At 42.9% G+C, this 11,414-nt stretch overlaps 1 protein-coding gene across 4 annotated transcripts in view; it reads left to right on the top strand.

Moving 5' to 3' along the window:
• The first annotated feature begins 1,775 nt into the window (after positions 1 to 1,775).
• Positions 1,776 to 11,414, top strand: part of ddx52 (DEAD (Asp-Glu-Ala-Asp) box polypeptide 52) — a 29,482-nt gene continuing 19,843 nt past the window's right edge. Inside the window, exons 1-7 of one of the 4 annotated variants that reach the window (XR_009447297.1) lie at positions 1,776 to 2,006; positions 3,807 to 4,035; positions 5,506 to 5,660; positions 5,797 to 5,982; positions 8,313 to 8,456; positions 9,179 to 9,290; positions 9,731 to 9,803. Coding sequence is in view for 3 of the 4 variants with exons in the window: in XM_048557099.2 (XP_048413056.2) it covers positions 1,920 to 2,006; positions 3,807 to 4,035; positions 5,506 to 5,660; positions 5,797 to 5,982; positions 8,313 to 8,456; positions 9,179 to 9,290; positions 9,731 to 9,803 (986 nt within the window). In the remaining variant the exon portion in view is untranslated. The remainder of the gene's footprint in view (positions 2,007 to 3,806; positions 4,036 to 5,505; positions 5,661 to 5,796; positions 5,983 to 8,312; positions 8,457 to 9,178; positions 9,291 to 9,730; positions 9,804 to 11,414) is intronic. The other 3 variants (XM_048557101.2, XM_048557102.2, XM_048557099.2) reach the window with 3 other exon arrangements.

Here is an 11,414-nt window from a genome sequence, read left to right as displayed (position 1 = left end):
GCCCAGGATGGAATGCAGTGTCACTTCAATTCCAGACGCCTGGGAGCACTTCCACGTTAATACCAACTCCCAATTCGAAAGCACACTGCCACTTTAATTCCAGCCTGTGAGGGAGATGCACTTGCTCTTTAATTAAAGGCACTCATGGGGGCTAATGCACTGTCTCTTTAATTCCAGCCCCGGGTGGAGGGTGCTCGGTCTCTTTAATTCCAGTCCCCGGGTGGAGGGCACTCTGTCTCTTTAATTCCAATCCCCAGGAGGAGGGTGCTCTGTCTCTTTAATTCCAGTCCCCGGGTGGCGGGTGCTCTGTATCTTTAATTCCAGTCCCGGGTGGAGGGTGCTCTGTGTCTTTAATTCCAGTCCCAGGTGGAGGGTGCTCTGTCCCTTTAATTCCAATCCCCAGGAGGAGGGTGCTCTGTCTCTTTAATTCCAGCCCCGGGTGGAGGGGGCGCTGTCCCTTTAATTCCAGTCCCGCTTGGAGGGTACTCTGTGTCTTTAATACCAGTCCCAGGTGGAGGGTGCTCTGTCTCTTTAATTCCAGTCCTGGATGGTGGGTGCTCTGTCTCTTTAATTCCAGTCCCGGGTGGAGGATGCTCTGTCTCTTTAATTCCAGTCCCGGGTGGCGGGTGCTCTGTGTCTTTAATTCCAATCCTCAGGAGGAGGGTGCTCTGTCTCTTTAATTCCAGTCCCGGGTGGAGGGGGCACTGTCCCTTTAATTCCAGTGATGCTTGGAGGGTACTCTGTGTCTTTAATTCCAGTCCCGCGTGGAGAGTGCTCTGTGTCTTTAATTCCAGTCCCGGGTGGAGGGTGCGCTGTCTCTTTAATTCCAGTCCCCGGTTGGAGGGTGCACTGTCTCTTTAATTCCAGTCCCGGTTGGAGGGTGCACTGTCCCTTTAATTCCAGTCCCGGTTGGAGGGTGCTCTGTCCCTTTAATTCCAGTTCCAGGTGGAGGGTGCTCTGTCTCTTTAATTCCAGTCCCGGTTGGAGGGTGCACTGTCTCTTTAATTCCAGTTCCAGGTGGAGGGTGCGCTGTCCCTTTAATTCCAGTCCCGGTTGGAGGGTGCTCTGTCTCTTTAATTCTAGTCCCGGTTGGAGGGTGCACTGTCTCTTTAATTCCAGTCCCGGTTGGAGGGTGCACTGTCCCTTTAATTCCAGTCCCGGTTGGAGGGTGCTCTGTCCCTTTAATTCCAGTTCCAGGTGGAGGGTGCTCTGTCTCTTTAATTCCAGTCCCGGTTGGAGGGTGCACTGTCTCTTTAATTCCAGTCCCAGGTGGAGGGTGCTCTGTGTCTTTAATTCCAGGCCCGGGTGGAGGGTGCTCTGTCTCTTTAATTCCAGGCCCCCGGGTGGAGGGTGCTCTGTCTCTTTAATTCCAGTTCCAGGTGGAGGGTGCGCTGTCCCTTTAATTCCAGTCCCGGTTGGAGGGTGCTCTGTCTCTTTAATTCCAGGCCCGGTTGGAGGGTGCTCTGTCTCTTTAATTCCAGGCCCGGGTGGAGGGTGCTCTGTGTCTTTAATTCCAGGCCCGGGTGGAGGGTGCTCTGTCTCTTTAATTCCAGGCCCGGTTGGAGGGTGCTCTGTCTCTTTAATTCCAGGCCCAGGAGGAGGGTGCTCTGTCTCTTTAATTCCAGTTCCAGGTGGAGGGTGCGCTGTCCCTTTAATTCCAGTCCCGGGTGGAGGGTGCTCTGTCTCTTTAATTCCAGGCCCGGTTGGAGGGTGCTCTGTCTCTTTAATTCCAGTTCCAGGTGGAGGGTGCGCTGTCTCTTTAATTCCAGTTCCAGGTGGAGGGTGCGCTGTCCCTTTAATTCCAGTCCCGGTTGAAGGGTGCTCTGTCTCTTTAATTCCAGGCCCGGGTGGAGAGTACCGATCGCTGAGAAGTCGCTCGATGTCTCAGGGCTATTTGCTGTGCCCTGTTGTCTGTGGTGATGGAGGCCGTGGATTTGTTCTGGGCGCTCGGCTCCGGAGCTCGCTTTGACTGGAAACGCTTCGGGAAGGATGCCAAGAGACTGCGGGTGAGGTCCCGCTCTTCCTCCCCCCGCACCCCCGGTACTGGGCCTGTGGGAGAGCCTGGGGCGGTAGGCCGCGGATTGGAGCTGGCGGCCGGTTACTGCCCTCATGTCCGCCTGAGGACATCAGGCGCTTTCCCCTTTCACTGAGACGCTCCGTGGAGGCTGGTTCTTTCTTCTGGATGCAAGTCTATGTGCTCCTGTTGCCCTGACCCCCACAGTGTGGTGTCGGAGTGACTTATTGCTGAGGGTCCTGCTGCCGGTGTGTCCCTCACACAAGTGCAACGCGTGGGTCACCTTCCGCACGGTGTTATATTAGTGTGAATGGGGCCTTGTGGTGCAGTGGTAGTGTTCGTGCTTTGGGGCCAGGAGGCCTGGGGTCAAGTCGCACGTCTTACAGTTGGAGGAGGGTACACTAACACTTCTGAACACCGTCGTTTAGAAAATGTCTAAGATCTTGGTTTTTAAGAAGGCTTGAGGATTTGGGCTCAAAAACTGAACTGTTTTGCCTGTGCTGCCAGGCCAGCCACAAGGTACTGAGGCCTCTGCCATCTGTAGTGTGCTCACAAGCCAGTCAGTTGCCACCACAGAATCTTCAGAGCTCACAGGCAAGGTGTTCAACTGTTGTGCCTAGACTTAGTCAGAGTCGTACAGCGCAGAAACCCTCCCTTTGGTCCCAGCATTCCATGCTGAATGTAAACTGCCTTAGGAGTTATGGGGTCACAGAGTCATACAGCATGAAAACAGACCCTTCAGCACAACTAGTCCACCCCAACCATGTTCCCAAACTGAGCTAGTCTCACCTGCCTGCTGTTGTCCCATATCTCTCCTATTTGTGTATTTATCCACATCCTCCACTTCATCCAGAAGTTCATTCCATGCATGAACCACCCTTCGTATAAAAAAAAATTCTTTTTGTGTCTTTTGTATTAAAAATTTCTTTAAAAGAATTGTCCAATTTAATCCCATGCTTTCACTTTACCTCACCAGCCTTGAAAGTTAGTCCTTGATTAAATTTCCATTTGCTGGTTGGAAGTTAAAATGAAATTTGATTCCATGCTCTTTTTCTGTTACTGTTCCCCAGATTTGCCCTTGCAGTGTGGTGGGGACAAATAGTCTAGCTTTTCTTTTGCCCATTACTTTCGAACTATAACTTCTAATCCAGTTGCCAGAGGCAACAGTTTGTTCTTATTTGCAGTATCAAAACCCCTTATCATTTTGAATATCTCTCTCATGGGTCATTCATTAAACATTTCTGCTCAAAAGAGAATAATTCTGCAATCTCCCTCATTCCAGTGAATTTCTGTAGCATCTCTCAAGGCCCTGCCATCCTTCCTACAGTGTGATGCCAAATTTGCAAACATTATTCCAGCTGTCAGAGATGTGTAAGGATTTTGTGTCGCTTTTTTTTTGTGCTTTCTGTTCATTGTCCCTATTTACACAAAGCCAAGCATCCCAGCATTTTTCTTGGGTTTCATAATAAATCTGACCCACCACATGAAACATTTTGTGACTATTACCCTCTACCCCTGCTCCCCAGCTGTCTCTACTTTGATGTCTGCCTCAAAAATAGTTCATCTCTATTGTTTCTCTCTGATTACAGAATTGCTGTCTGTTCCATCTCTTGCTGAGATGAGAATTCTGCTTAATATTTGCTCTTCTAAACTTTCCTTGAATGTTTTGGCTTGATTAATATTAAACGGATTATGGTTCAAGGTATAATACTATATACCTTTCAGTGATGCACTTCAACCCGCAATGTAAAATTATACGTGGCTTCTTAATACATTGTTCTTGTAATTCCAGGTGATGAATTCAAGTAGCACCATCTTAAGTGAAAACGTTCCTGATCTTGACTTTTTTAACAGTCAGCCTGCAAAAAACTGCAAACCAGTTGTCGGTACATTGAAAAACAAAGGGGAGGAAAAAGATTCTGCAGCAGACTACAAGGATGACACATGTATATTCCAAGGAAAAAGAAAATTGGACATGGGTAGTTCAGAAAAAAAGAAAAGGAACAAAAAGAGGATCAAAGGTAAATTGAGAAAAACACAACATTTTGAAATACTGAACAGATTAGGCAGTGTCTTCAGAGAGAGAAACTAATTCTAATTTACCCTCTCGATCTTTGCCGTTACTTTAAAACTATAATATCTAACCCATACGCCAGTAGAAGGTTTCAAAATTCTGATTTCCAAATATGCAAGGACTGTGTAATTAATGATTTCTTCCCATCAGAAGAGGAGATGGCATTACCATGCAGTGATGAGCATGTCCAACGTACCATTGATTATAATTATTTGCACAAAGAATTAATAGGAAGATGAGATGAATCAAAAGCTTACTCCTCCTCCTCCCTGATCCTACCTGAATTGTTTTCCTGTACCCATGACATAAGAACAAGAACTTAACCTCAGACATTGTTGCTCCACTTTTGAGGCAATACAAGCAAATCCTAACTACTTCATGTTCATGCAGACATCCTTTTTGATGGGTGGTGCTTGGTGATCTGGAATCTTGACCAATGTTTCTTTCACCTCCCCGTTTGAGGGAACTGAGCTGATTTAACTGTCAGCTAGTTCAATGCAGGTAATGACTTGTGCTTAGGACAGTAAGAGTTGCTGTTTCCTGCTGTGTCATGGGTAAACCTACATTATTAAAAACATCCATGCAAATTTAACAGGCAGCAGCTCATAGCTTTCTTTCCCTTTTAAAACCTTCTTCATACATGCATTTAATTCTTAACTTCAGTTTTTTTTAAACCAATTGTGCGTTCGGCTGTCCACTGTTTAAATTGATTTTACTTTTGCATGCCCTTGTTAGACATGAACTGGAGTGAGCAGTGAACCTGCTCCAAGGCTGTTGGTCATGCAGAAGCCTGGATGGTCTGGAGGTGGCATTCCTTCCACACTGTTTGAGGTTTTCCGACCTTCTAGTAATCTTAGTAACATTTAGGAATGCAGTGAAGTCAAAGATTAACCCTGTGTTCCACAACTCAGAGGTACTTGTACATACTTGAGCATAGTCTACATCCTTGGGAAATATTAAAAAAAAATTAGTGTCAAGATACCCACGTATGACTCAGAGGCAGACTGATTGTCAGCGAGCTCCTTTCTGAGCTCTTCGTTGTGTTCGTGTCACCAGATTTTGACACAAGCATTTCATCAGAAAAATCTGTTTCTAATTTTTAGAACCCTCATGTGTATCTCGGCTGATTTTATATTTAAAAATAGGGTTGAGGGTGATTTTTGGATTTTTTTTTCCAATAAACCTTCAACCACAGAAACAGCATAAAAGAATATATTAAATGTACAAGAAAACAGGCAGTGTCCCAATATGCTTGGGTGAGCAAGGGAAAAGTGAGGACTTCGGTTTTTATAACTTGTGAATGCCATTCATCTTTTTTTTTTGAAGCTTGATTTATATCCTGTACTTTGCACCCTCACTTGTATTTGTCAACAAAGGTTGCTAATGTCTGTTCTCTCTCCGCCGCCGCCACCATCAGCAGAAACCAACGCAATGTCTGACGTTTTTGCTGATACCAAGCATGATGATGGAATAATGTTGATGTCCTCACTGGGAACCAAGATCAAGAGTAATATTGACAGGACGGGCACAGAACCTAGTGCTGAGAAACTGGAACATCAACAACGAGAAAAGGTTTGTCTTTGGGCCAAGAACAAATCTTCTTTCTGTATACTCTTCAACGAGAAATCAACTTAAAAGCCTCACTATATAAAGTTTGTGATGGAATTTAAAATTTTCTCCTTTTTGTTTTTTGTCTCTTTTTGTCAAGATAAATAAAATCCGGCGTAAGCATCGGATTCATGTGGATGGAACAGATATTCCTGAACCCATTGTAACCTTTGAACAGCTCCATCAGGAGTATAACTTGCACCCAAAAATTATTCAGAACATTCAGGAAGCTGGTTTCCAAATGCCCACCCCCATACAGATGCAAGCCATTCCTGTCATGCTACATGTAAGTATTTTTCAGTTAAATTGTTAGGATAGATGTTAAATTTTGCTCTGAGGCATGTTAATAGTAAATCATGCAGGCATCTGTCTCTCATGGCTCACTTGCAAGCATGCTTGAGTCACCCGAATCCAGGTTCGATTCCCACTTCAGGAATTGAGCGCAAAAATAAATGTTCACATTGCAGTATGGTACTTGAGCGTTTCTCTGAGGTGCCGTCTTTCAAATGAGAAGTTGAAGTGAAGCCCTGTCTCTCTGCTTGGGTGGATGTAAAATTTCTCCGTACTATTTCAAAAAATCAGAGGAGTTCTGCCAATATTTACCCCTCAATCACCATTGTAAAAGCAGATTTTTATCTGATTTTTACACTGTGGCTGTTCCCTGAGCGCAAATTAGCTGCTATCTTTCAAACCTTAACAGCAGTGACTACAACTTTTAAATGTACTTCATCGGCTGGGAAGCGATTTTGAAATATCTGGTGGTCATGAAATATGTTCTGTAAATGTTAGGAAAGGTCTTTTTATTTACTTGGCTCGTCCCAAGCTTGTGCTAATATAGCTGATCTTGGCTAGGACAGGAAAACACTTGCATTTTCCCTAAGCCCTTACTTCTGACCAATATCAGTGTTCTACAGTGTGGTGAATTCAATTTCCTCATCAATTCAGAGATAGTAGGAACTGCCAATGTTGGAGTCGGAGATAACAAGGTGTGGAGCTGGATGAACATAGCCAGCAGCATTCGAGGAGCAGGAAAGCTGATGTTTCAGGTCTGGAGCCTTCAGAAAATTCTGAAGAAGGCTCCAGACCCGAACCGTCAGCTTTCCTGCTCCTGATCACTTCACCGTGTTAGAAATATACATTTAACAACATTGAGCACAGGAATGGAGCCTGATCATTATGGCTATAACTGTTTCAGTAGCATAAACTAAATAATGGATGCATGGACAAGCATCTCGAGGATTGTTGGCATTACATTTTGTTAAAGTAACTTCCCTTTGATTTATGATGTAGCTTTATACAACAGTAAAATCTTAGCACTGTTTTGCTTTTCTTTGAATGATACCCCATGATGTAGTGTACTGATTTACAATCAGGTTTTCCTGTTTGGGCTTCCATCCTACGTGCAATTTCTCAGCTGAGCTCAATAAAGAAAAGGCTTCATGAACTTGGAATATATTTGCATAAGCAGGGTGGGATGTTGCCACTGCTCTTTCTAAGTTGTGTAATAGCAATCTGGAAGATCCTATGTATAGATGTTAAGTGAAACAAAAGCAATTCAAAGGCATTTAACTGAATGGGCTGCCTCTTTTATACCATAATAAAACAATGGGGGCATTGGATGTTGCTGCCATTGAGTGTCTTTGTGACCAGCTCTAATGATATAGGCCAATGTTACTCTTGGTTTAGAAATCATTGTGCACGCTGATATCTGTATAATAGATAGGTCATAGGGCTGTACAGCATGGAAACAGAACCTGCAGCCCAACTCGTCCATGCCTACCAGAAATCCTAATTTAATCTAGCCCCATTTGCCAGCTTTTGTCCCATTTCCCCCTCAATCCTTCTTATTCAGAGAACCCATCCAGAAGCCTTTTAAATGTTGTAATTGTACCAGCCTCCTCCAATTCCTTTGGCAGCTCATTCCATGCACGCACCACCCTCTATAAAAAGGTTGCCTCTTAGGCCCCTTTTAAGTCTTTCCTGTCTCACCTCAACCTATGCCCTCTTGTTTTGGACAAAAACCGCAAGAACTGCGCATGCTGTAAATTAGGAACAAAAACAGAAATTGCTGGAAAAGCTCAGCAGGTCTGGCAGCATCTGTGAAGAGAAGAAAAATCAGAGTTAATGTTTCAGGTCCTGAACTGGACCTGAAACATTAACTCTGTTTTTTTTTATTTTCTTCACAGATGCAGCCAGACCTGCTGAGCTTTTCCAGCAATTTCCATTTTTTTTGTTCCTTTCTAGTTTTGGACTCCTCTATCCTGGGGAAAAGGACCTTGGCTGTTCGCTCCAACTATATCGCCCTCATGATTTTAAACTCTCTTACGGTCACCACTCGGCCTCCGACACTCTGGGGAAAATGGCCCCAGCCTATTCAGCCTCTCCCTGTAGATCAAACCCTACAACCCTGGCAACATCCTTGTAAATTTTTTCTGAACTCTTTCGCAACATCTTTCCTATATCAGGGATACCGACATCTAAATGCTGTAACTATTTTTTTAAAAAGTGGTCATAGAAGGCTTTTCTTAATGGTTATGATATCTTGATGACTTTTTCTTGAAATGACATAATGGTGTGTCAGAGTTAACTTTGAGCTGCTTTATGTACCTTTCACAGAATCGTGAAATCCTGGCCTGTGCCCCAACTGGATCAGGAAAGACCTTGGCCTTTTGCATTCCACTTTTGACTTGTCTGAAGCAACCAATGAACAAAGGTTTCAGGGTGCTGATACTATCTCCTACTCGTGAGCTGGCCAGCCAGGTATGTTTACGCCAGAGACCTATTTCACTGCAATTCTATTAATTGGCAAATGCTACTGATTTTTTTCTCTTTATAAACTAACCTGTACTTAGTTTTGAGTAGAGCAGCTTGCTTGAGGCAGTTGACAAAAAGGTGACATGAACAACATTGAGCTTATGCCAAGATCAGACTATATCAGTGTTTGAATGAATTGTGCTGTTCTTAAATGTCCTAGTCTTAATGTAGCAGAGCAGGAAAGCATCTGAGACACTGGAATTGATATTTTTTTTTAATGTTACCGCTTGTATTCTTCTGTTGGCATTGTACTGTCTTCACAAGTGCATGAGCTCAACTTTAGAAGTTGAGCATATACCTGTCTGTTTGCGATCCCAGTAACCAGAACAGCATAAGTGTTTTAAAAGATTTTTTTATTTTAGAAATAGTTGCCTCAAATTTAAAATTCTCAAACTGGTGTTCTTGCACCTGCACAGCCGCACTCCTTCCTTACTACTGTGACCTCCTGCAAGCCTCTGAACTCCCTGCATTCCTCAGATTCTGAGCTTGTGTGGTGCCCTGATTTCTAGTGCTGTATTATTGGCGGCTGCACCTTTTCAGTTGCCTCAGTCCTGACTTATTTAATTTCTTCAGAAGTCCCTCAGTTGCAGGAAGAACAGAATAAATGATGCAAACTGTCAAGTATTCTGACTGAGCCCGAGTTAGTCTGGTTGTTCCTGTATTTCCAGACTCATCGGGAGCTAGTAAAGCTCTCTGAAGGTATTGGATTCAGAATTCATATGATCAACAAAGCAGCTGAGGCTGCCAAGAAGTTTGGTCCCAAGACATCAAATAAGTTTGGTGAGTGAATTTCATATTGCTACCTTTTTTTTTCTAAAAACGTTAAATTTTAAATCTGACTCGGAAGAAATTTGGCCTCAAACAAGTACTGAGCTTTAGCCTCGGCCTTGACTGTTGATGGTAAGATTATAACTTAGTTGGGGAAATGCAGAGGACAAAAAAGTGCAGACTTATTCGAACTGTCTTAATCAGGTGGTGTTCGTAACTGTGTGAAGAAGTCTACAGGTTAAAGCAAGCCCTTCTCAACAGATAGAGCAAGAATGGTAGAGAGCAACAATGTGCATACCATAGTGAGCTGCAAGATGTGGATGTATTTTTTTTTAAAAACTGGAGCTGGTCTTGTTTCTAAGTGCCAGTATCAAGCACAAAAGGATTACTTTTCTCAATTATCTGACTTCCAACAACTATAGTCGTTGAAATGTTTTTCCTTTTATCTGCAGATGTTTTGGTGACTACTCCAAACAGATTGATTTATTTGTTAAAACAGGATCCTCCTGGTCTGGACCTCAGCAGGTATCAGTTTGTCCTGTTTTACAGAAAAATACATTCCATGGAAGCCATAGTTAAGGAAGTAATTTGACGACTGTCGGAGCCTTAAATTTGATCATTCAGTGGAATATAATTATATTTTAAAATAGGCTTTTAAATTCTGTGGATTGCACCTTTCTCTACAATAATTCTGTGAAATTGACTTGTGTACAATGCATCTACTAAGGGAAATACTTTAAATTTTAATCCCCAATATTTGTCAACTTGTGAGGACAATGTAATTAAATCATACAGTGCAGAAGAGTCGATTTTAATTGATGTTACTTACAATGTCATCAGTGACTCTTAATGAGAGGAAAGAAACACATTGTAATCTTCTGTGCCTGTGATTATTACCTACTGATACTTTCAGCAAAATGTTTTTGGATGCTGTGTGAAGATGTGATTGGACATGTTGCCTGTTCTGTGAGACTTGCCTTCTACACTAGCTCTTGAGAGACATAGGTGGTTGCTTGATACTGTAGTACCATATCGCAGCAGTCAGTCTTTTTCATGAGAACGTAACAGCAAGATGATTTCCTGAACAAGAGTGAAATGCTCGCACGAGAAAGCAAAATATTGCAGATGTTGGAAATTGGAAATCAAAAACAAAGCAAAATGCAGAAAGTACTCCCAACAGGTTTGACAGAATCTACTGTTCTATCTTCCACTTCAGCTAAATGCTTAGCAACCTCCCTGAAGCTATCCTCACATTCTAAAAATAAGCTTCACCAGAACAAAATTGCTTTATGTCTAGAATCACTTTGCAGTTATAAACTTTTAACAAAAAAATACACTTTTTTGAGCAAGGAAGTTTTTAACTAGAAAGATCCCTGTTTAAATCCAGTGAATTCAGAAATCCCATCAACGATGCTAATTTTTTTTCAGTGTGGAAACAGGCCCTTCGGCCCAACAAGTCCACACCGCCTCTTGGAGCATCCCACCCAGACCCATCCCCTGAGAACCCACACAACCCTCCAGCTGATCCCAGCTGATGTTAATGCTGGGCAGGTCAGATGCCAGACAGGAATTTGGCTTGATGGATCATATTTTTATTTTCTGATATCTCGCTGAAACATAAGCATGCAATGATGCAGATTTGTTTTAACAATAAAACAAGTTTTAGAACAAAAATAGTAAAAATTGCATAAACCAAACCATCTACTCAGTGCAAAATAAAAGATTTTTAAGCACGCATCAAAAATATACTCTCACTAATCCCAAAACACTTTATAAATTGAAAAGAAGCAACATTGCCTTTGCGTAGCACACAAAAAAAGTGGTACAGTACCCAAATTGCCAATTGCACAATATTTTCACCAGAGGTCCTATATCTAACACTTTTTGGTAGGCTTAAATCACGTGTCGCTTCCACTTTCAAACTGGAACTGCAAATAGCTTCTTCTCTGAGCTGTTATACACCTTAAATGTATTCAGCAATAAGCAATGTCTTCAAAGTTTTTTTATCCTAATCCTTCTGGTCTGGGACTAGCACTAACCCTCTGTATTCTGAGGTAGTCTAGTTCCTATATATCCTTCCCTCCCATAGAGCACCAGCCTGTAGGGCACCAAGGACTGCCCTTCTTGGCTATGGTT

This window comes from Stegostoma tigrinum, chromosome 27 (genome assembly GCF_030684315.1).
Source record: "Stegostoma tigrinum isolate sSteTig4 chromosome 27, sSteTig4.hap1, whole genome shotgun sequence".
Classification (NCBI taxonomy): Eukaryota; Metazoa; Chordata; class Chondrichthyes; order Orectolobiformes; family Stegostomatidae; genus Stegostoma; species Stegostoma tigrinum.
This window is presented reverse-complemented; position numbering and strand designations above follow the sequence as displayed.